The sequence below is a fragment of the Columba livia genome, chromosome 15 (assembly GCF_036013475.1).
Source record: "Columba livia isolate bColLiv1 breed racing homer chromosome 15, bColLiv1.pat.W.v2, whole genome shotgun sequence".
Lineage (NCBI taxonomy): Eukaryota > Metazoa > Chordata > Aves > Columbiformes > Columbidae > Columba > Columba livia.
Window position 1 is genome coordinate 611,028 of NC_088616.1, and position 25,046 is coordinate 636,073.

General features: G+C 39.8%; 1 protein-coding gene and 2 long non-coding RNA genes across 12 annotated transcripts in view; 2 read left to right on the forward strand and 1 right to left on the reverse strand.

Moving 5' to 3' along the window:
- SNX29 (sorting nexin 29) overlaps positions 1-2,063 on the forward strand; it is a 128,736-nt gene extending 126,673 nt beyond the window's left edge. The window contains exons 21-22 of one of the 2 annotated variants that reach the window (XM_065030391.1): positions 89-125; positions 673-777. In XM_065030391.1, coding sequence (XP_064886463.1) covers positions 89-107 — 19 coding nt within the window. In that variant the 3' untranslated portion in view covers positions 108-125; positions 673-777. Of the gene's footprint in view, positions 1-88; positions 126-672 lie in introns of both variants that reach the window. The other variant, XM_065030386.1, reaches the window with a different exon arrangement.
- LOC110362168 (uncharacterized) lies at positions 673-22,246 on the reverse strand. Its single transcript, XR_010466264.1, has 4 exons — positions 21,764-22,246; positions 17,019-17,133; positions 15,248-15,379; positions 673-7,617 (listed from the first exon to the last, which is right to left on the reverse strand). It is a non-coding gene; the product is annotated as an uncharacterized LOC110362168 (long non-coding RNA).
- Positions 21,536-25,046, forward strand: part of LOC110362167 (uncharacterized) — a 54,404-nt gene continuing 50,893 nt past the window's right edge. For 7 of the 9 annotated variants that reach the window (XR_010466254.1, XR_010466257.1, XR_010466261.1 and 4 more), the window contains exons 1-2: positions 21,536-21,755; positions 22,562-22,622. This is a non-coding gene — a long non-coding RNA (uncharacterized LOC110362167). The remainder of the gene's footprint in view (positions 21,756-22,561; positions 22,623-25,046) is intronic. The other 2 variants (XR_010466258.1, XR_010466260.1) reach the window with 1 other exon arrangement.

Sequence of the window (25,046 nt, forward strand, 5' to 3'; positions counted from 1 at the left end):
TGATCTGTATGTAAGCAGTATAATTAAAAACCATGTGGAGTCCTCTAAAAGAATGGCAAAAGTACAACACTATCCCTTTATACTGTAGTTTTCCAAGGAGTCTGTAGCCTCTGAATATCACCTAGGTAAGCCGGAATTTTCTGTTACTGCTTGTTGTGGAACTTAATGTACTTCTTCTCGGAGTCTTTTCCAAAAGGCTCGTTCATGTAAGACTATAGTCTGTTGTGGGTCAGAAGAGACAGAAGAATTCCCAACAGGGATGTATTACTAATGTACTTCATCATGTAATGATACATCCATCCATAATTACAGGATTGTTAAACAGAGCATCATCCAAGCTCTTGTCTAGTTTGCTTGTACTTTTATCACCTCAAAATGCTTTTCCCACCATTTCTGAACTGCAACTCATAGAGATGCGCTTTTATCCTGTAATTGCAGTCTTCCATATTGAAAGTTCTATTATTTCTCATTTTTGAAAGAGCCCATTTGTACTTCCCCATTGAGACACCAGTAGAAAGAACGCAGTTCTGTGTAGCTGAAGAAGTGTGCTGTACTTTGCCCTCATGTGCCAGGCTCTCATAACATCTGCTTTTTTCATGTTTGGAATAACTACGGAATAATTTACATGTAACATAAACTGGCTACTTCTGTCTTTATTTCTTGTCTTCCTAGTGATATTCCGGCTTCTGGAGAACCGGTAAGCAAAAGCAACCACTCGAGAGCGAGCGCGCGCTTCCCCAAGCTGTCCCGCAGCCAGCACAGAGAGCCGCGCAGCCTGGAGCCGCAGAGCGGGGATCTCTGACCTTCCTCCTCATTGCCCATGCTGGCACCACGTACTTTAAGTCATTCCCCCATTCCTTCCTAGCCTGTATTTATAATTTAAGCTCCTGAAGAGACTACAGCTGCATCAACTTAAATCCTGCAGAGAGACGTTCATGGCTAAGGGTCACATCCTGATGAGTGACTTTGGAAGGCAGTCATCACTGCTCAAAGCAGCCGAGGGCTCTTCAGCAGGCTCGGCAAACCCAGAGGCATTTGCTTTGTTGCGTAAAGCTGCACTGCACATACTCTCCTTTGTTCTTCTGAAGTTCTTCTGTTACTATGAATTCCTTGTTTGTATTGTGTTGTCTCTTTTTCTACGTGTACGCTCTTCTGTTCCAGCCAGACATGGGTATCATGTCGAGACCACCTTTTCCTTAGAAGAACAGTTGTGATTATCACTACTTAATATGTCAGAAGAATGTGGTTTGAAGAACCTCACTAATTTATTACCTTTTGTAAATAGAAAGACTGGGCATTTTTTTTGAATTGTAAACCTCTGACACACACAAAGGTTTTTTAAAAACTTGACAAAGTAGATGACAAGGGAAAAGCATTACAGGTGGAAAATAGCTTTTGTACATTTCTAGTTAGATATGCTCAGTAGCTTTCATTTGTGGGAAGTAATTCTTAATAATCAGAGAATGTCATAATTTTTTAGGAAATGTCAGTCTTGCTGTAAGGCTGGGTGCAATATTATTGATTTCTACAAACCACCATAAGGATACACAAAATTAGAATGGTACAAAATAGTGATTTCAAGACTTGGGTTCTGTTTTGTTATTAATTTGTGCTGATGCTACAGAACAGTCCATCATTAACAGGGCAGCATGCGAGTCTGATTCATAAAACCCTCCACATGGTGATACTTAAACATTGCCTGTAATGAAAGTGCCTGTTACCCATCACCTCCTATTGAAAAGGAATTTGTAATGGTACTGTTGCAAGAGTAACTAAAAAAATGGACAAGAATTGTTACAAGTGATGGAAGTCCTGACATGGATTAACTGGAATCCAGTTCAGTATCCATTAGCTGCACTGCCGTAGGCAGTTAATTATATGTTAGCTATCTTCTCTTCATTAAGTTTAAGCAGTGTACATTCAGATTTTTTAAAAATTGTATTCTGGTTTTCCTTTGTGTAAGAACATCATTTTTCTCAGAAGTTATTTTGGATAATGTTACTTAAATTGATGTATCTTGTCATTTTATTATCCACTCATTGTATTAAATTCTCATGTCAGTAGATATTGAAATTTAATATAACCCTGCCGAAAAAAAACAGGCCAACGATGAGGAACAGATTTTTACCTTAGTGCTTTACAAAAGTTGTAGCAAACTGGAACTTCTGTTCTGCAAACCTGTGACCGGCGTGGAGTGTTTGGCAGGTGAGTGGTCCGGTCGTGTCCCGTGGCACTTTGGAGCGAGTAGGGGCTCCTCCACACGCTGTCTGACCGCGGGCCCCAGCTGCTGGGTTCCTGCGTCGCTTGGGGATCGCACTGAATAGCAAAGGTGGCAAAGAGGAGTGGAATGCTCTCTTCAAGTCAGAAATTTCAGTAGATGAAATACCACAAAGTGGAATCATGTTACGGAAATGAAACAATACTTCTCAGTCAGTAAGAGGTCTCATTTACAAACTAAATAGATAAAGAGAAAATCCAACAGGCCTGCCTGGGAGCTGGCTGATGTGTTTTTATTAGAAGATGAATTATTGTTGGTGTTTCGTGTAAACTCCAGCGGGATATTTATTTGAGGAGAAAGGAAAGTGAGGAGCTTGTCAGTTAATGACTCTTTGAACTCTTCAGTCTGATACACTGCTGATAGTTTAGTTTGTCTTTGTTGGAAAGAAAAGCAGCTATAATGATGGTCTCACTTGGAAACAATTCTAAATTCATTTTTCAGAAGTGGAGACTAGTAGAAATATGTAGAAATATGACACACATCTATTAACACTGAATTGCAAGTAAAACTGAAAAAAACCACTGTGGAAACCTTTGTGGTGTTTCTGTCACATGAAACTGTTTTCATTTCCAGGAAATAATTCACAAGTGGAAAGTACTCCATATTCAAAAAGTTGCAAATGATAAGAAATTCCACTTAGCACAGACTGAATTTATTTTTTCCAGTTGTTTAGGAGGAATTTTTCTATCTACATTTGGCTCTTAGAATGATTAAATTCCTGATTATCTTGCTTCTTGTAATTCTTCCTGTATGTATGTACATCACAGAAAAATACTAAACTTGTTTTCTCTGCACAAATTATTCTTTGTTAACTTTAGCTGAATTGTGTATCCTAAGATTACACTCAGCAAACAATGTTGACGTTGTGATACAAGATGCTGTAACGGGGGCATTACTAATCCATTTAAAAGCTCATCTGTGGTTTCTCCAAAATCTCAGCAAATAATGCAATGGAAGGCGTTCTTCACAAGACAGCGTTCCCACTCGATTCACCGCGCTGTTAGGAAGTGCAGTGGGGCACTCACGTGTCTTCCATATGAATGCCCACGTTTTTAGCACCTCGAGACATTCTAAAATGCCCCATCTCTGAGAGAATTGTTCATACCTGTCACTAATTCCACTTCTATTTATTTACCAGAATCAGCAAAGACTGTTGAAGAAGGTTGACTAGCTGGTGTAAGAATCCCAAACAGTTTCAGTATTCTTATAAAATACCTGTAAGCATAACAATGATTCTGTCAGTTGAATGATTTTACCAGTTTCTCCTGTGTCGCCCAGTTCCATGCATGTAGTTACAATATTTGTACAAATGCAGTTTCCTTTGGTATTGACTGGTCTGTGGATGCTGCACAATGAGCCGACGGGTTCCGCCGGTCCCTGTTGGCCCCGCGGTCCCTGGGCCAGGCTGGTCCCTGGTGCTGTTCCACCTGCGACCAGGCCGCGCCAAGGAATCGGTACCATCATTTAAATTCCATTCCTGTTTTATCTTTAGACATATTAAGTCCCTAGGGCTGCTCATCTGGAACTTTAGTGACTATTCAAAGTAAATTGTAAAAATAAGTGGTGCTACTTTTATTTTAATGGTGTTCTCCAATCACACACAAAATGAGCAATTTCCTAAGGAACACGGGGCAGGCAGGACTCTGGCGGCTCTTGCAGATGTGATTGTCTATCAGTATTCATTACATAGTGACTGCGGGTTTTCAGAATCTCATTTATGTAGAGATTGTCATTCATTACAGAGAATGCATTGTATCGACTTGGCTTTTGCATTAAATCAAGTTTCTCAATAATGATAATAAATTTCCAAGGTTTATATGAGGCAGGATATTGACATAGTCATAAAGGCTTAAATTGATATGTCCATTAAGTTGCATACTCTTAGGAAGATTAATAATTTCAAAGCCAGTTTTTTTATGGAATATATCATAGGTGTTATTACTGTAATCAAATTATACTATTTTACAGAATCTACTGTAAGTCATAAACCATCGTGATTGGATTACTACAAGTATTTAGAGAAAGGCCATTAAAAATCACTGGCTCAAAATGGTGACCTCTTGCTAAAGTGCATTTTTTTTGTTACAAACTAATATTTTATTGTATAGAACAATATCTGCATAGCAGCTGTAATTAATGAGTAAGAACCTGCTAAGCAAGGGGGCTGACTGCCTCAGAGCAGCAGGCTCAGGAGGAGACCCCAAGCGATCTACCGACACTGTCAGGACACAGAGATGATTGAAAAATCTGGTATTTTGTGAACAGACCCAGTTATTAGTGCTTTCTGAGAGGGACGTCACTCTCTGCACTTCAAAGCACACGGGCATTTCAGCTCTAAGTTTCCTGCCATTTCAAAGGCTCAAACTCCCCGCCTCAAAACATCCAGTATCTTGTAATTCTGAGGAAAGATATCTATGCCTGTGGATAGAAAAACAGTGACCTGCTGGAAATAACTATGAGAAACCTGTGCAACAGCTGTTTAAGAAAACTACTTGTTCACCAAATTCTGCTCCTGTATGCCCTTGCAAATCCCAGTGACAGCACTGAGCTCCTCTAGCTGGAGCTCTGGTATATATGAAAATAAAGCTGTTTAACATGAGAACACAATTTTCTCCTTGGAAGCAATAATAATATTTCTGTATAGGAACTCAGTAAAGAATTTACCTCCTTCCATTTCTGTAGCTTAGAATATTTCAGTCACCACCCTGCACCACATGGAATATTAATTTCATGATTACTTAGTTCTTTCAGTGGTTTCTTAACATTGCATATTGAAAGAATCACTTTAATATATTAAATTATATATGAAATATAGGGTAGCTTTAAAAATATCAGTTAACCTGCTTTGTATTTCAGCTGTTGAAGGGAAGGTAGAACACTTGCTCTACACAGTGGTCTGACAGTACATTTCATTTATTTCTTTTTCTGCACTAACTGTGCTTTTATGGTCCAGTTATAGGTAACTTAGATTAGTTATAAAAATTCTTTTTAAAAATAATGAGCGCATACTTCTAATGAATAACAGTGGCATAGTTTTTGGTTACTAATGGCATGAATTTACACTAGAAAACAGCACTGAAATGTTAGAGATAAATGAATTTTTGATTTACAAATTGCTGCAAATATCTGGACTTTAAAAATATGTGTTTTGTTGTTGCATCGAAACAAAGGTGTTGCACTTCCATGCAGGGAAATCACTCTCCTTAACCAGATTTCAGAAATGATGTCCGTGCAATGACAGAAACTAAACTGTGGTAGTGGGTTTTTTGAGTGTAGTGTTAATCATTTAAGACATTAAAAATTATCACAGTATAAATGTGATTGAAAACCTGATTCTGAAAGGCTGCACTTTCTTTCTTATTAACACTGAGATAAATACGAAGTATCTTGTATGAGGGACCAAACCTGTTGGCAACTGAAGCAGCTGGATTTCCCTTTTCATGGCGGGGGGGGATTTTTTTTCTTCCTGTTAAACTGTAGAAAATATAGTATTAATTCTGAAGCATATATATGTACAGTATTCACATAAATATTAATAAACTGTTTGTAATATTATTTTAACTTGTTATGCTAAGGTTTACATTGTAGAATTTTTAAGCAAATGTATATATATATATAATTTTCTGAATACTTTCATGTATTTTTTTTAATATCCTCTGGTAATTTTGTTGTAATCCAGTTGGAATATGCTACTTTATCAAGAAGAAAATAAAAAATAACATCTTTTCTTGTTTGAAGTAGAGCATGCTTACATCTTGTTCTTTTGAGCTGTTTTGTAGCTGCTTCTGTGATTTCTGTTTGTGGTGGTGGGTTTTTGTTCCAGTGTGTTTCTAGAATGATGTACGTAGGTATCAGGCCTTGATTTGTTCGTCTTTGTATTTCATCATATGAGTAGCAGTATTTGTTGAAAGAAATCTTGAACATTTCGGTTTATAATCACAGATTAATCGCTTGCACAAGCAAGAAGGAAAACAATGCCATGCAAGATCTGTTCTGGCATGTTGCTGCAACAAAACATCAGTACTGAAGTTACACGGGATCTACTGGGAATTAAATGGCCTAAATATAATTTCAGTATAGCTGGTGTACTGAAGTACAGATCAGGAGACTGGGATCTGGACTGTTTTCATGTCTGTGATGCTGATTTGCTCTGGAAATTTTGCTCTCCCTCTGCTTTTATTGCTTTTTTTAGAAAGTGAGAATTTCCCGTCCGTTTTGAAGTCTGAAGGTCTGCGATACGTGTACAAGCTGATCACCCCTTGGAGCGCGGAGATTTTTATGACCCCCGTGTCCAGTCGGAAAATGTTCTGAGGAAAACTTCACTTTCTGCTCATGGCTGGAGAGCAGGGGGTGCCTCTTCTCCACTGTTTCTGCCTGTGCACAATGAGCCACGCCAGAATCTTATAGGAAAAGACTCTAAAAAATCCCTTGAATGAAGGGTTTTTGCAAGGATTGACTTACCATGCTTATATAATTCTGTGATTTTTTTGCCTTCCTTAGATTCAGAGTCCACATAGGTATGTTTGATTTCCTTTTCTTGGTATATGACACATATGTATATTCAGCCTGACACTTGCCTGGATGCTTCCGTATCACGTGAAGACAAGCTGCTAGATTTGGATGCTTCATTGCAAAGGAAAGTTTTAAATTGGAAGCATGGTATACATTTAATCATCTTCCACTAAACAGATAAAGCTGCAATTTAAAAAATATAGTGTTAGTAAATTGTGTACTCACGGAATAGTCTGCTGATTAATTCAATTAAAGTTCTTCAAGCCACTACCATTATGAGAGATCTAATTAGTTGAACTGCTCATGTTTAAAAAAAAGAAAGGGTTGTACAGAAAGACACTGACTGTAAAATTCATAGTGACGTTGAGGTATCTGCATCTTTTAGAACCTGCGGTAGGTCAGGTATCTTCACAGGTGTTGGATGACAGAACTTTTATGTATTGGCAGTCCATGGGGTTTTGTTGTTTCTAAGCAAACGGGGATGAGACTTTGAACAATGCCAATACTGATACTAGCTACTAATAGTTACAGAGTATAAGCTTTTAATATCTCAATTATTTAAGATCTTAAGCAAAATTATGCCGACAGAGTTTTAGTTAATAGTTTCAGGCCATAGTTCTTTTCCATTTCTGTCTGCTTGAGGTACCGGACCACAGAGAGCCCCAGGTTACTGACGGGGACTTGTCTTCAGACTGTGGCACCGAAGATCTCACTGTGCCAGACGCAGAGTTCAACACTGTACAACCGGTATCTGTTCTCAATGGGTGTTTCTTGGCCACTTGAGCGTTTATTTCCTGGTCTCCCAGCATGTCTGACCCTTTGAGCTGCTGTGGAAAGAGTAAAATCGGATCATCAGGGGAAAGACAACTAGATTCAAAAACCCAGGCCAGAGAAGGCTGAAAAGGGTTTGTGCAATTACCCTTATGTGCGTGTGACAGAACCAGCAGCTAGCTAATTGAACCACAGCCCATGGCCTTGTCCGCGGGCTGAGATGCTGCTGCTTAATTACCACTTTAAAAATCCCATGAAGAATAAGATATCTGAAGGGACTGATTTTTCCACGAATCCAGGCAAAGATTCAGGTTGCATTTGGGGACTTGTAGTGGCTTGGCATTTCCATGGGGTGGGGTCCAGAGAGTTTAAGCTATTCCCAAAATTAAAGTAATAGATAATTGGTATTTTGGTATCTTGTAAGTCATGCTTGATGTTGTTCTAGAAAATCATCATGCAAACTATGGTGTGTGTTTACCGTGCTTATTTTCTGACTTTTTCTTGCTTTTTTTTTATATCTGCATTGTAACAGCAGGCTTTCATTATGTGTGGTTTCTAAGTACCATGATGATAACTTCACATTTACTTTCAATTCAACAATATCCGTGCCATTTTCAACATTTTAAAATTTCCCACTATTTTAAAGTCGCTCAGCAAGTGCATACACCTCATCCAACATGCTGTATTTGCCATTGCTAGGCACGTCTTTATTTTAAAGTGGTCTTATAGCCCTACTCATACACAGCTTATAATTGTGCCATTCACTCAGGCCACTCCTGGCCTGCCCCGCGAGCCGTGCTCCCCGGCGTGCTCTGCGGAGCCGCCCTGCCGCTCACTGGCTGCCTCTCGCCCTGCCGGCTGAGCTGCCGCACAGGTTGCCTTTTGTTCCCATCGCCAGGTGTGCAGCGGCTCCGGCTCACTTGTTGGATGTGAAGCTTTAGATACATTTTTTTGTGCAATTGGACTTTTGCTCTTTACAGCTTCTTGTGTTGAGCTTGTGGTATCTTTGGAGTGTCTGTTGGATCACAAAGACGTGCCCTCCCTCAGTTTTCTAAAATTCATACGTCTGGCCAACTCATCCTTACATAGTGCCTCAGCTCTGACTTCATTTTCCTACTAATAATGTTTTCATAATTAACTTTATTCTTAGTGTTGCAGGTGTTCAGAAACAGTTGAGGTAGATCAAGGATTTGTTTTACTCAGTGTCTGACTTCTAGGTCATCAGCTTTGCGTGATGAAACCCTCTTTATAACAATTCCAACTAGCAGCTGCCAGAGCTGTCAAATGCAAGGCCTTTCTTTGGGAATTATTGTAAAATAGATTTCACATTCATATTATATAGCTTTACTCTTTGAAAAATATTTCCAGGTTAAGCTAACATAGCAAGAAAACAGCTAAGCAGATTAATATTAATTTTTAAATACCTTTTTGTTTGTTTGTTTTTTCTTACTTGGTTCCCCATTTGTTTCAAGTGCTAATTCATGTATGAATTAAGTAATTTACATGTGTGTCAAGTGCAGTGACAGTTTCTACAGCTCAGTTTCTAGTAGGAAACTAAATTATGACTATGAATGCTCCCAATTGTATACCTTACAGGAGAGGTAATTTTCAGCAGTGGAGACCCCCAGGTGCCTTTGGAAGTGGGCACGTAGGCTTAGAGAGAAGTAGGAAAGGAAATACGATTTAACATGGTTAAGTAACTTTCCAGCTACCAGTCAAAGCAGGTAACACCTCAGACATCTGTCATCAGAAATCCGTATCTTGTCTCCATGGATGGACACATGCAAGTCTGCTTCTTAACTATGAGACTAAATGAAAAAATCAGTATGTCCTTTCTGTTGTGGTATTTAAGCTGCTGAACGGTTTGAGGATCTGCTTTTCAGATCTCAGCTTTACATGCACATTAATACTTTGTAGCATACAATTTAGCTCTTCACTCGGGTTTCTCTTGAAACAGCTCAAATTCTCTGTAGGCTTTTGTTTAATAGTGATGGAACACACACAGTTCTTTGTGCATCCAGAGCGATACCTATAGCTTCAAGCAGTTACTAACATGAGAGGCATTTTGCAGTGATACTTTAATTTCAAACAATGTATTAGGTATAATTGGCATTTTTAGAAACCATCTGGTTGGTATTTTTAAGGGTGAAAAAAATGTGTGAATTTGCAAAGAAGATACATGAGTACCTCTGAGTAGTTCTACTGTATCAGAAAATAGAGTGTAATTGGATACTAGAAAAAAGGGAAAACAAAAGAAAACACACATTCTGACACATCAAGAAGCAACAGAAAAAGGACTGTGGAATTTGATGTAGGAATACATTAAAAAACAAATTCTACTACATCAAACTGCCACCATATGTTCCATGATGAGATACAACGAAGCAGATAATGTATCTGTTATGGGTTCTGTCAAGCCATAGGACCCTTTGGATATGTCAATAATTAACAAATAACACCTGTTGTCAACTGCTGTCGTTAATCAGCACGGGCGAGGTTCCTCTCCCTGCAGACAGAGGAACCGGGATATCCTGCTTTCTCTTAGAGACTGGAAATTTCTTTGACCACGTCGCTTTATGCAGAATTCCTGCTGAGATGTAATTAACGGGAAATCAGGCTGTGCAGAAAGAGCAGAGCACAGCGAGATTGCCAGTGCAGTGCTGACTGCGAATTTTGACTTACCTTTGGCTATTTTTCAGTCAGATACGGTTTTCCTGACTGCCTTAATGCCCTACTGTGTATAGAGATTGCACTTTGGGAGTGGATGAGCAGCCTTTTCAGATATGCAGAGAGACTAATGATAGCCCACTACCGCATCTACAGATGCAGAACAGATTATGTTCTTGTTTTGTAGTCAACGGGAACGCAAAAATGTGCTAAGTCAGGACTTGTTTGACTCCTTGCTTACAGAGAAACTGCCAAATACCATGCAACCTTGAGAACCAACACCAATATAAGGCAAACTGAAAGAGGGCAATTTGAGGTCCTGAGGAAGCTGTTAACAGAACAGAGTCTCAGAGCCTGTCTGAGCTGCAGCAGCAGTAGCAGTCTGCAGGAGCTGATCTCTTTATCCTCCCCATTGCTGACCACATCCTGTCCTGAGAAGGTCACAAGATTCCTCCAGACTAGGGGACTGTGGGATGTAGTGAAGCAGCTCTGTGCCCTTTAAGTGCGCCTAGTACAGAGGAATGGGGATTTGCACGTCAGATCTGACTTTCATTCCTATCCACATGCTCAAGGAACGGTTTTAATAGAGATCTTAGAAATCTTGTGCTGGAACAACTTGGAGTAATGAGATTTTCCTTTAATCTTCATTAAGATGCATTACACAGATAATTCATTGCATAGATAATGCATAATCTAATTAGGTAAGATAATGTTCAAAACCTTCTAGTAGGAGGTGCTTAAGCTGGTAAATAATTTTCATAAGTGTAAGTAAATCTGTTTAATCACAATTGGTTGCTGCTGCAGGTGTCACTGTGCTGATGTAGTGTGAGTTTTAAGCATCTCCTCTGCTCCTACCAGGCTGGTCTTCATGGCACAGAATAATTCGGTCTCCAAGATTATGACTTTTCTCTCTCCCACTAACTGTGATAATGGAATACCAACTTTACACAATAACTGTTTTAACTAAGACATTATAGTATCAAGTCTGTGATATCAAGGAGCTAGACAGTGCGCACAGTCTCATTTTGAGGAGCAGCGTTACCTTCAGCCGTGGTTGCTCTGCTTTGCCAACACAGGAAATTATCTTGCTTCTCTGTCCCATTTAATGGGGTTAGGAAACATGCAGCCAAACACCTCTCTTTGTTCTTGACCCATGACTAAGTTAGGGCTGAGAAATCTCACTTCAAGTTTATCTTTGCCCATAGACTGTTCTGATATCATTTAAAGAACAGAGACCCCTTCCTGAGTTTCATATAAATACATTATAAACGTCATTCTCTCTTGTTGCTTGTTAACTCATGAGGGAGTCGCATCTAGACTCCTGCTGCCTTGGCTGTAGGAAGGGTGCTAAAGAGCTGAAACTGTCACTGAAGCCCACAGAGGTACATTTTTGGTTGCTCAAAAAGGAGGCACATAAGATATGGAAAATATTGTCTGACCTGACAATGTAATTCTATTTAAGAAACAGAAAATGTGCTGGATAATATATGCAGACACCTCTGTCATGAAGCCTCATGTGGTTTCACACCCAATTATGTGTGACCACCTTTGGTTACCATAGCAATTCTCTCTTAATTAGAAACTCGCCCTCTGCTCATGGCCTGTTTGTGCTAAAGCATGAAATTCAGATACAGACTTAGGCACTTGATTTACTTGTTTATATATTGACGCTAACTTACTGTGTCAAACGACTTCTTTATGCAGCAGTATTCTGTTTCTTTGACTCAAACACTGATTGGACTTGTGAAATTTTTCAGTGTGTCCTTGACCCACTTCCAGTCCATGTATAATGGGCAGGCAACACCAAGAGAAGGCCGTGGTGTTGGAGGTGTTAATGTGCGTACTAACACAATTAGTGAGGGGGAGGCAGCTCTCTCACTGCTACTCAGGTGCTCACAGGAGAAGGACCCTGTCTGAAACCTCCAGCCTGCTCAGGCTCAAAATGTTTTTACAAAAAATTCGAAGGAAAGGAATCTCTACCCATATGAAACTGTTTGATAATATATGAACTTGGCTTTATTTGTGTCCACCATGGGGTAAAATAAAAAACCACCAGAGGGTGTTTTGATGACAGACAGAAGAGATTTATTCCTGATCTTATAAAAATAAGATAATGAGGATGAACAGTTACCTGCAGTGTTGAAGACAATTCTAGAACTTGGGCATCTAATCAGTGCTCGGGGCAGAAGCTCGAAAGCAAAGGTTATGATCCTAAACACCCTGTCCTGTAAATCTAGGGAGAACAAAGACTCCTGATTCTTGGACTCCAGTCCAAGACTGTAGAGTCACAAATCTCTGTGGTTTCTGATCTAAATGTAGAACCTCAGAGTTCAAAGACCTCTTTCTAAAATAAAACAAATCTCTCCCCAAGCAAAATGCTCCAGCACAGATAATTGTTTTTTGAGGGGACAGGACAAGAATAGAACACAATTCAGAAATTTACTCAGATAGTACATTGATAGGGCAAATATAATAAGTTGTTTAGCAGAATAGAAAAGTATAGAACAAACCAGAATGAACTCATGCATTACAAGGTCCAGAGAGATTGTTTTTAACTTTTGATCCACTTCTAGCAATTACTTATGACATGCAAGGAGCCCAGTCCTTTAGTCTTTAATCTAAAGTTCTTGGGCTATAAGATGTTCAGGATTGCACTTTGAAAATGTATTTGACATAAGATATGAGAGCATTGAGAGAGAGAACATGAAACATTCAGCTTAAAACAAAAGATTACCCCATCTGCTATCTTTCACAAAGATCTCTTTTGTATGTCATGAAGCTGGGTTCACCATTTGCATAAACTCATTAGCCAGGTTCGAGGCTGATGAGGAGGAATTTTCACTTACTGTATGCTCGGAAGCTCATATAAACGCTAATATCATACCTTGCTAATATATATATATCATGCTGGATAGCAGAAGGAAGAGTAATTTTGCCATATAGTATATTGTACTGTGTCTCTGAATTCTTGCTTAATATACATTCTTGGTTACTGCTCACAAATACCACTGTTGCATATGAGCAGGACCAGACAAAAAACAGCAAAAGAAATCCAAAGCAATTTCAGCTTTGTGGTCACAAGAAATCAGCCAGATGATAGCTGAGCTCTCTCAACTTCTGTTTTTCTGTTTAATGTTTCTCCCAGTTTAGGCTTAAATCTAATACTGAAACTCAAATACTGGATTCAGAACAGAAACCCAGTTGTTACTTTTTTGAACATGCCTGGCATGGACCGAAATGGTGTTTTTAATTTAGTCTGTCTAAAAACATATCTTAAACAAGTAATAAATAGTTCTTAAGAAGTACAAGTAAATTGGGCAATAGGCATCTATCTTTAATTACAATTTTGCCTTAACGATTGTTCTTGAGTCAGCTATGTAGCATTATTACCATAAGAAAACCAGTCTATTTTAAAATCTAATGTCACAGTGCAATTGATTTAAGTAAAAAGAGATTATCCAGCAGCTTAACTGAGTATTAAAGAGAGCAGTCAGCTTGTATACACGTAAGTTTGCCAACATTCCCAGTATAAAACAAATGACTCGTTATATGGTATCTCTGTTGTGCCTGGATTCTGATTTTCTATGAGTCATCTCTTGATTTACTGAAATAGAATAAGATGAGGAGGAGAGTCAAATTATAGGGAAAAACATCTGCAAGCTGTGTAACGTCCAACACTGTTCTAGAGAAGAATCATTATTCAACTCCTCTGTGCTCTTTACTGGCTCTGAATTTCACATCAGATCCTCCTGCCACTGGATTTCTCCTACGGGGAGGAGTTTTATAAAAACCTCATGCATAACCAAGGTCAGTTTTCAGTACCACACAGACCATAACAGTCTTTCTCCTTTCTGATTACCCTTCTCTATTGAATTTGTATTCATCTATAACTGCGAAATTGCACTGTAAAGGCATATAGCATGTCTATATAATGAAGGGGGTAAAAGCAGTTTTCTATTATCACCACATTAAGTTGGGATTGGATTTTGCATTATGAATTATCATCTTATTGCACATAGTGCTAAACAGGAAAGTAATGTTCCATTTAGATGTAACTGAGCTGGAATGTGAGTGAATTTTTAGCATTTGAATAAGGGAAAGGAAGGGTGAAAGAGGAGGAGGGAGCACATCTAACGTTTTGTGGTTTTTAGGTTATCTATCTCCAATGTATCACATCCTACAATTGTCATACAGAATTTTTTTAACAGAGAGGTAGAAAAACCTATGCAGTACATTTTACTATAGCTGGCATCAGGGACAGTTTGAAAAATCCTTAATTGTGACATTCAGAAAAAGAAATAGCAAGTGTGTCCCACAGAGAAGTGTCAAACATGAGAATCCTCCAGCTGTGCAAGGGCTGACCACATATGGACCCATTTCTAAAGCAGTATAAAACCATACTACAGAGATATATTCTTCAGGCTGAAGCTTTTCCTCAAGACTCATCCTTTTTAAATTATTTAGAGTATAAGGATCATCAATAAAATATCAAATAAGTTATCTGCTCAAGAGGAGCACTAATGTATTAATGTTAATGCTAAGGTTATAGTTCTATAGTATTTAGTGCAAGGTAAGCTAGCGTGAAAAGTATTTTTTTAAATAACTGCTAATAATTTACCTTTGCTTTGATTTGTAAAATCTTTGTGTTTCAGCTGTTCATTGTTACATAACTGTTCCCCATGGTCTCTGAAAGTCAGGTTCAGTCTGAGGTTAAATTGTACCTTGTCAAAGCAGGGATGTGACCCGGTCTGAACGACTCCTATGACTCCACTTGTTTTCCTGCTTTGTAAATCTTTTGGCTTTGTGTACATGCGTGCGTAGGAAGAGAGCAGATGTGAGGGAAAGGTCAGGGATGCTGTGCAGTCTGGGAGGCTTTCTTTTTACTTCCAGGAGATTTAGATGCCTCCTTAGTGCAGATACATAAAAACATGCCTCAGTGAACATTAATGTTGTTTATTTTAAAGCAAAGTGTAAATTAGAAAAGAAAGAAAAAGCACGAATCAGGTAACATACACATACCATATAACATCCCAATCCAGTGCTGACCCGTTGTCAGTGTAATATTCACCTGACAAAAAGAAGGTGCCCTCACATACAGACATATCTTCTGTATCCATATAAAAGAACGGAATATCTGGAACAATGTTGAAACTGGCAAATGGAAAAAACTGGTGTGAGTGCGTGTGTTTATATACACACATACATACACAAAAGATCCATCCTTACCACTAATGCAGAATCATACATCTAAGAACAGTTTATAAATTACATGTTCTAGATGAAAGAAAATAAACGTGAGTCTTTTTGCATTTGGGAGTTCAGGTTACGAATTGTCCCAGGTTACAAGGGGAGTCAGTGATATAATCAAGTGTCCCTGCATGGCCCAGTGCAACACCAGGCAGAGATCTCAGTGTGATCCCTAGAGCAGTACAGCTCAGGGACGTCCTGTCACAGCTCTTTTGCTTCCAGTGCTAAGGATAACTAGAACGTTTTCCTTCGGAATCAAATCTGCCACCAGTTCCCTCATGTAGAAATGGAAGTCATGAATTCTATAGACTCCTTCATTCTTCTCCATCCTGAAGAAGTGAGTTAGAAGTTCCTTAAGGCTATATGTTTGTAAGTATAATATCTCTCACAGTCCTTACCTGCCTTTGCTAAAATATTTGGAGTTGATATAAGCATTTTACAGTTTCCTATAAGTACCTATTATGAAAATAAATAGTGGGAGGCAAGTCTTTCTTTTTAAAGAAATTTTTCATACCTTGACCAAAAGATTTCAAGCTATAGAAAAGCATCTCTTCCAACATGGTTTAATATGACCATTAAAATCTTAGCTGATAATAACATTGTCTACTGAGAAATTTTGGCTTCTCATTCCCAATTGCACCTTTCGATTTATGTTGATAATAATGGCATTTAGCATTTCTGGAGTTCTTTGCATTGCACTGAAGGATGCAGTTTGCCAATGCACTAGAGAGCAGAGAAAAAAATTGCTTCTTTGTGGCTGTACATCTTTTGCTAAACTTTAGTAAAGTAAATGGTGTTGAATTTGACCTTAGAACAAATGGCAATCCTTTGAACAGCCCAAGTTCAACTAGCTATAAACAAGGGATGAGTAGTGTTCATTTCCCCGTTAAAGATGGGTTAGCTGAGTACACAGTATTTTAAAGTCAATGCCACCATGGATTAACTGTACTGTACGCTGAGAGACATTGAGGAGGATTCCCAGTACTCGATTTCTCCAGTTGTGCCACATTCTGATGACAAGCACACAGGAAATGCCATCCATGGGCTGAGCCTACACCTCCTTCTCACAGGAAAAAAATGCCCAAGTAGCTTTGCCCAAGGCAAGAGTGTCAAACTGTAAAAATGCACATTTATACAGTTCTAAAATTTAATTCAGCCCTTTGAAGGCAACCGTGAGGCTGATGTGGCCCCCGGTGAAAATGAGTTTGCCACCCCTGGTCTAAAGCATAGCCCAAGGTAACTGTTTGCCTGCTGGGTCTCTTGCTGAGTTCTCTTTGTCTCCAATTTGTTATCTTCCTTAGAGCTTTACAAGGACTTTCAATTAAAGAAAAAACAAAAAAAGAAAGAAAAACACAAAAAAAATCCAATTTATTACATTTATGCCGGTGTGGAAATGTTTCCCAGCACCAAAATTTATTTTCATGTTTCCCTCTGTGTTTTAGCCTTGTTTCTCTACATCTGGCAAACATAGACGCCAATGGCTCATTTTGGAACTGGATACTGTCTGATGCTTTTCTCTCTCTGGTGCCTGGTTTGTGCTTACCTTACTCATATGTTCCTGTATTTCAGACTTGCATTGCCCAGTGTGGAAAGCAATTTGTCTGGCCTGCTCGCTGGCTGAGCACCAGTGCACACTTGGTGTCTGAAGGATGCCTGTTCTGGAAGGAAACAGAAAAGGTTGTTATGGTCTCCTTTAAAAGGAAGGCTGGTATCTAACAAATGTGCGGGTGGTGCTATCTTCTTGTGCTAGTGCAAGAAAACAAAAATGTGCTTATACATGGACACTGAGTAGGAAAAATACTGCCATAGACTACAACTGGACATGGGCAGCTGGGGATGCATTATTTTGGAGGGAAGAGGGAAGAGACACTGCATCGGTAAGTCATGGAGCAGACAACATATAGCCCGGATTTAACGAAGTATGGTCATTTAAACCCGGCCTCACTATGAACCTATATACCAGTTTTCCTTCTTTTATTCTCAAGGAAACAGCAAATTTTCATGAATGGGGAGAAGGGTCTAGTTTTGAACTAATGAAAACTGAAATACAATTGAAAGTAAGCTTGAACATTCCAGGAACATTTAATTGGAAATGGCAAGTGGGGAGTCTGTGGAGAGCTGCAGTTGTTGCTCATGTGATGTTCCCTGTTTGCAGATCAGATATCTCATAGTAGTTGATTAGTAGAAATACAGAAATAAAAGCAAACATCTTTCGCTATTTTTTTCTGTAACAAAGTTGTGCCTGATAAAAGAGGCACTGAAACTTCCACTGGTAAAATCTGTCCGAACATATTTCTGCTCCAGTTGGCAGCTGGAATAAAGGATTTCCAGGGTATTTCCAAGGATTTTTAAGAACTTTAGTTCCAAGGTTAAGCGTGCCTCACTTTGAGCACTTACATACACCCAGTACTGCATGACAGCAGACATGAATGGCATGAAAAAAGTAATTTAGGGAGAAAAGTTTTTTATTCAGCTGTCATGCAATTTGAGCATAGAGGGCACTGGCATGAATAAATGAAAGCAATTTACATACGTATATAAAGAACACAGTATGAGATTTGTGTTTGTAAAGCGGTGAAATGTACTACAGAGGCTTTTAAGTGTGAAAGAAAGGCATCGGAAGCAATTCTGAAACATATAAAGCTGACTGATTGTGTATAATGCTCCTCCAAAAAGAGCCACATGAGAAAATGAGGCATCAGTAAAGGGTATTGTAAAAAAATATTAAAGCAGTATACCAACAGCAAACCTGTTGCATATTTAGTCCAATATTTACGAAAGGGCTTATGCTCTAGAATTACATTCAAGCAGTAAAACTGTGGGACTTCGTTGTCTCCCACTATTCTTCAAATTGAAGATACATTAAACCACTCCAAAAACTTCTTCAGGTGGTGAATTCAGATAGGATTCAGATAGTGAGTTATACTCAAAAGCATTCATAAACTGCATGAAGCAAAATGGACTTCCTTTCAGCAGGAGAAATGGATGCTTTTCCCCAAGAAAAAAAATCTAAAAATAAAATCAGAAAGTTCCACTCACATTTGATCCATTTTTTTGTATTCCTCAGGTCACCTTATACATAGAATTAACACAGTACTAGTTGTTGACAGAGATTTATAAAAATGAGCTCCATTATTTATTTCTTATGATGTTGGTGAAAGGAACATGTAGTGGTTTCTGCTTGAGATTCTTGCATTTCTATCTCCTTCAAACAGTATTTTTTGCTTTTCATATCAAGCAAAATGGCCTGCTTAATTCTGACACAAGTTTTCAGAAAGTAAAACAGATGCACTCAAACAGTTGTGTAAATTGTTAGCTTCAAGAATCTCACCAAATTAAAAGTCCATGTTGTAAAAATATAAAGTAGATACACACTAGAAAAAAGTATGGCTTAAAGTGTTTAGTTTTTAATGTATAATGAAATACAAATCAGATATATATTGTCCAGTATGTAAGATTTTGTAATCATATGAAGAACTCTAGCTTCATGTCAATAAAGACTCCATCTATAATTAATTTTTAGTAAAACAACGTAATGTGTATATTAATATTTTAATATAGTAAGTGCTCAAAGAGACAAAAGAATGTAATTTTGGTAGGCGAAGATACGGGGATACCGCACCTGCTGGCCAGATCTTAACTCCCCTTGGGGTCCTGAATTTGCGGCACATTAAGCACATTCTTAAGGTTTTTCCCTATGGAGGAAGGCGCTTAACCTCAACCTGAACTATAAGGTTAACACTTTAATGTTTTTTCCGAGCATGGTTCCTCTTCCAGATTTTTGTGCCATTTCAGTATGGCATTATCTGGCTAGTGAAGCAATGGATCTGTTTGCAGTAAGAGAGGAGCTGAGGAGCCGGGTTCACAAACCCACCTGGTATCACAGTTCTACCCCCAGTTTGATTTTACACTGAGTGAAATTTGGCTATAGCTGAAATTTAATCATCTACCTGAAGACCACGGCAATACCAAGACTAAGGCAAGACAAGAAGGTAGATTTGATGGCCTTTGTAGTGTCAGGAAAACTTCTGCAAGGGACCGGAAGCAGCAGTAGTAGCCAGAGTGGAGTAGCCACATCCATTTATATTTGAGTTACAACTTGAGTTACAAACTCAGAAAACTCAAAAGAGAGCTTTAGGAGTGCTCAGAACAAGAGGCACATATTATAATTATGGCTGATCTGCATAAAAAATGGAGAAAATCTGAACTGTAGAGCTCAGTCTGTTGTGTAAACCAAAAATTGCCTTGAGGAAAAAAACTAATAATAACTTCCACGTTAGGAAGCTTAAGCTATGATTTAGTGAAGTTAAAATTTATGTAATCCTATCATCCTTTATTAAATACTGGAATTAATATTGCTTGAGAAAATAAAAAGTTAATCAATATCACACCTATGAAAATGAATACTACTCCCACAAATAATATGAGCAAAAAGCAGCATGTATATCTTAATCAGAGAACACAAAAGCAAGAGCTCTGGGGGAACCTGGAGTGGTTGTCTAGGAAACAACAACAAAAAAAACCCAGTCTATGAATACTGCTGTTAACAGGCAGTCAAGGTTCATCCAGACAGAGCAACTTTGCAAGGGGCAAATTCTGAGAATTAGCATCTCTTCTGACAATTCCCAAATAACATAACGTTTTTGAAATGTCGCATAATTTAGACAAACAGGTGTGATTAGACAAGCCAAAAAGCCTGTAGCATTGGAGACAGCCTGAGCCAGTCACCACGCCTTGCATACAAATCTTGGATTTTTATGAGTGGCTGATTTTTCTCAGACCATCTTCACATCCACAGGTAGATAAACACTGTCAAGAATCTGAACCTGACATATTTATTGTAGGTGTTAAATCTGTGCATGGTACATATACGACAATATTGAGAGCCAGCCCATAGTATTGTACTTTCCCAGTTCTAATAGGCTGGTGGGATGAGGCATCGGCAAAACATGATTAAAATGTATATATTTGCTCAGTTTTTAATTTCATGCACATCTTATGTTTCTGCAGATGAATCTGGAATGTGCAATGACTGTGACACACCATATCCTTTTATATCAGATGCCCCTGGGTTTTGTTCCAATCAATTACCGGTTTTACTTGTGAAAGGCAAATTGGAAGTTCATGAACAAAAATTGAATCTGCAAATTATCTTACCATCCTGGATATCTGCAGTGTCCAGGAGTCAGCATTAAAGGATGAACTTTGTAAATTGGCTGGTCAAACAAGCAAAAAAGCACAGTGTTTGGTTTGTTGCTGTTGTTGTGTTTCCTTTCCAACTTGCAGCAGGACAGTACTATAGAAAGTTGAGAAACTAAAAGTGTTGCTGATAGCAACGTTTTTCCTGTCATCTTCAACAGGTACTTTGCATCAAGGATATTGGTACCTGAAAAAAGTCTTTTGACTGTAGTGAAGGCACAGTTACCTGTGTGATATTACAGACAGAGTGAGTGGTCTCCTCTCTGAACAGCAGTGTTATCTCCACAGCGCAGGAGGAAAGGCCGTTATGATAAGGGGTGCTCAGCAATGCCAGTTTCCCTGACACATTCCTGTCATCCTCCTGAACTTCATCTCCTCTCGGAGACCTGTCGGCCACACCAGTCTCACAGGCACGGGCATTAAGCAGGGCTTAAATCTGGCTACAGCAAGAGCAATATAGATCTGTCAATGCCGCAGCTGGTTAGGACACGGGCGGCATTTCCTCAGCCCCGTTAGCAGCTGTTCGGGAGAGCTCTGGGGCCCGGGCTGGGCCGGTGTGAGGGCGGGAGCGCACGGACGCGCAAGCTCCTCCCGGCCCGGCAGCCGAGCCCGCCCTCGGGGGTGCGAAGGAGGCTCTGTGCCCTTCACCCGCTCTCTTTTCCAGCCGAAATAAAAGTTTCAGCCTTTGTCAACAAGCTCTCCTCTCCGCAGAAAACATCTGCCGCCTTCTCCGCAGTGGAGGATTTTCTCCTCAGAAAGGTCACCTCAGCTCCAGCCGCCAGTGCTGGCTGCTTATCAGGGTTTCTGTGGAAACTTTTCATCAATCCGAAGTCTTCCCATACTTTATACCGCCAGGGTGCCCTCCTCTAGCAACCTTTCCTAAATTAAAACTTCACTGTCTGTTTTTTTTTCTCGGGTGGACACCTACTCCACCCACAGCGGTTCAGTGACCGGCACCGCGTTCCGCGCCCTCCCCGGCGCGGCCGCTTGAAGCGCAAATGGCGGCAGGGCCGGAGGTGCCAGGTTACGAGCCCAGCTCGGGGGAGCCGGCGGCCTCTGAAGAGGCTGTGGCGTCTGTTGTGTAAGTACCTCTAGAAATGATGGCTTAAAGCAGATTCCAAGGCTCCTTCCTCACAGATGTCGTGTGGGGGCGTCCGCATTTCCCTCCCAACAGGCCTGGGTGTCCTCCCGGCGGTGCTGGGTTTCTCTCACAGGTGCCCCGGTGTCGTCCCGGAGGTGCCCGGGTTTCCACTCACGAATGGGTGTTTCCTGTCCCCGGTGTCGGCCGGCGGTGCTGAACCCCGCGGGGGCTCAGCCGGGCAGTTTCCAGAACCGTGTGCGGAGGGCGCAGCCCCGGCTGCCTCAGCGGCGCCTTCGCCAGAGCCCGCCCGCCTTCCCCTCACCTCGTCTGCCCCGCAGGACACTAATGCGACTGTTTTTTTAAAAAAGGAGCTTTTAGCTGTAACTCTTGTGTTGCCCTGAGGTGATCTCACCATGGGATACAGAGCTACATGGGGAAGACACGCTCAGGAGAGCGGTGAGGGGCTGCTGCCGGGTGTCCGCTCCCCAGCGGGCAGCTGCGGCTGTGCCGACATCTGTTCGGCTTCGGAACCAGGCGCCAGATGTTTAACGTTGGGTGGGAAATGCCACAGGGCTCTTCACTGCCCTTTGCGGCATTTCCCTTCTGATTGCCTCGCTGCTTTTGTTCTTCCTTTGCAAACTAAATGAGGGAGGAACTTGTGAATTAATAGAGGAGGAGGTGTCAAAATTTAGACCATTTTTTTTTTTCTACTATTTACTCGCTTTGCAACACTTGTCACTGAGGGAAGTAGTATAGTTATTCATAAAAGATAAATCCTGAAAAAAATTCTGTGACTTTTGATGCAGGAATTATTGAGGCAGAAGGTTCTGGAGGACACCTGCAGTTTTCACCCCTCAGAAGGTTGTGGTGAGTTGTCTGCATTCACTGTTAATGCCATTAGCTCATTTGCAAAGGGTTCACTTCTTTTCTCAAAAGCCCACAGCAAAATACTTGAATTAACTTAATAATTAGGTTTTGAAACTGATAGTCACTACTTATTTCTAGATATGTATTTGTGCTGTTGATGGAAAGCCTGAAAAAGCTTTAAAACTATCCAAATGTCTTAACTCTTCAAAATTAAGCTAGAAACCTTTGTCCTTTCTATCCAGTCCATGTTATAGAGTGGATGCCATTTTGTCTTGGAGTGAATTTGTTTCTCCCTTGGTATTTTACTTCTGGCGCTCAGCTGCCAAATTAAAATGAAGATTGCAACCATGTACCTGAAGCTTCCAGGCCTCAGAAAGTATTTGATTTGTGGTATGGGACAGGTTTAAATTCAGTTATTCTTTAATACAACTCTAGGTAGCAGCCCTTCATAATTCTTTAGCCAATTATATCTATCTGCTTGCAGGTTACCTATCATATGTGGATTTATTTAATTGTGTGGCACCCCATCAAGCTGTTAAATACAATTGTCCTCAACTTATGATAAAATAGAGAAAGACAAACCAGATATTAATAACTTTCCTGGTATGACGGATGGGACTGCAGTAAGAGTATGGTCTTTATGTTTCAGTTTTGCTAATATGATATGGATCAGCATTACAAAATAAGCTTACTAACACTGTGGATAAAGAGCAAGTCATTGGCAGGGCAAGAAGAAGAATTTATGAATACCATTTCCTAATCCTTCATTCTAACCACTAAACCCCGCTGTCATTAAGACCTCAAAAACAGTGCGCATTGTTATTCCTAAGCAGTCACAGTGTATTTTTATTCAAGGTTTACATCACGTATTGTAATGTATTATGGAAGATGTTGACAAAGCAGAATTTCTTAAACAAATTACAACCTATCATGCCAAGTCTGCTTTATTTACAGCGTCTGTGACTTAGTAGACTGATGACACTGTCACTTGTTGGAATTTATATGTGGAAAAGGCTACAAATGAACCAAGTCTCTTGCTTCGTAGTCATGTGCAAGGAATGTACTATCTGGCATTAGGAAATCATAACAATGTAGGCACATTATTTTTTACATGGCCCTGGAAGAAATTTTGCCCCAGTGTCATTTTTTTCTATACCTGTTTCTTTATTGAGGCACATGAAATATGCATCAGATACCGGTAAATGTACCTTTGGTCTGTAAATTTCTGTAGGAGAAATACTGGGAGAAGTCTGACCCTGACCTTCTTTCATCGTGAAGGGTTTTGGACAGCCTCTGTCTTCGAAAAAAAGAATACAGAATTCCTCTGAATGTGAAGAGAATGAAAAATAATCTCTGTTCGGACTATGAGGAGTTACTTAATTGGATCTCAGAACATGTCGGCAAACAGAACTCTCCAGTGTCTGCAGTAAAATGGCCTAAAACATCTTTCATGGCTTCTTATTTTCTGTTGATCTGCAGCTTAATAGCTGTGGAGCGAGAAGATCCCATGTGGTTCAAGCTCCTGGTGTCAGTTAATAGTGGTGATTTAAAAATAAAAGAAAAAAAGAAAAAAAAAAACACGCTAAAACAAATGAAGAAGAATCCCCCATTCCTGTGCTAATGGGTGAGTGACATCCTGCAGGCCAGCAAGCTAACTGTGGCTGATGTAGGTAGGAAAAAAGTGTGGGGAGCATGTAGAAAAGTCAGGTAGGGTGATAACCCTCACAGAAAACTAAACATTGCATTTAAGATACATTAAGATACAGTGAGTACAATAATAGTCTCTGTTGCTTTTAGATGTGGGAGGATAATTCATCCGTTATGATTCAGGGAGCAGAGGCAGTCACAGGCCATATTTTCTCATTGAGTATTGATGGGATGTATTTGTACACATGGGCTGCGAGTGTTTTGGATCATTATAGCTGTGCCTCTTGTGAAGTGTAGGTGTTTGCATTCCTGACTTGCACAGAGCTGTGAGGGCTCAGAAAAAACAGTCTCTGTTGAATGTGCGTGTGCTTTCTTTAGCAGAACCAGGAATCTCTGCCAAGCTCTTGAGTAACGGATGAGGCTGATGAAAGTAGTAAAGATGTAAAGGTTAAATAGAATAAGCAAGGTAGCACAGTTTCTTGAAGGCTGGCTATAGGGAAGTCCAGGGCCCTTCACAATAACCCAGGACTGTATGTTTGTTTTCATCCTCTTTCTCCTGTGTGAAGATAAAGGTTCTGTCATTCCTGTGAAGATCATAGAAAGGGCAGTTTTCTCCCTTTGCTTTTCCTTCTTTACTGCTAAATTAGAGACACTGGGATGACTTCTCTGTAGAAGGCACAACTCCACCCCATATTTCCACATTTTCTATACTTAGAAAATCCACTTTTCTATTTCTCTAGGAGCTTGAGATTTCTTTAGTGTTTGAATATGAAGCAT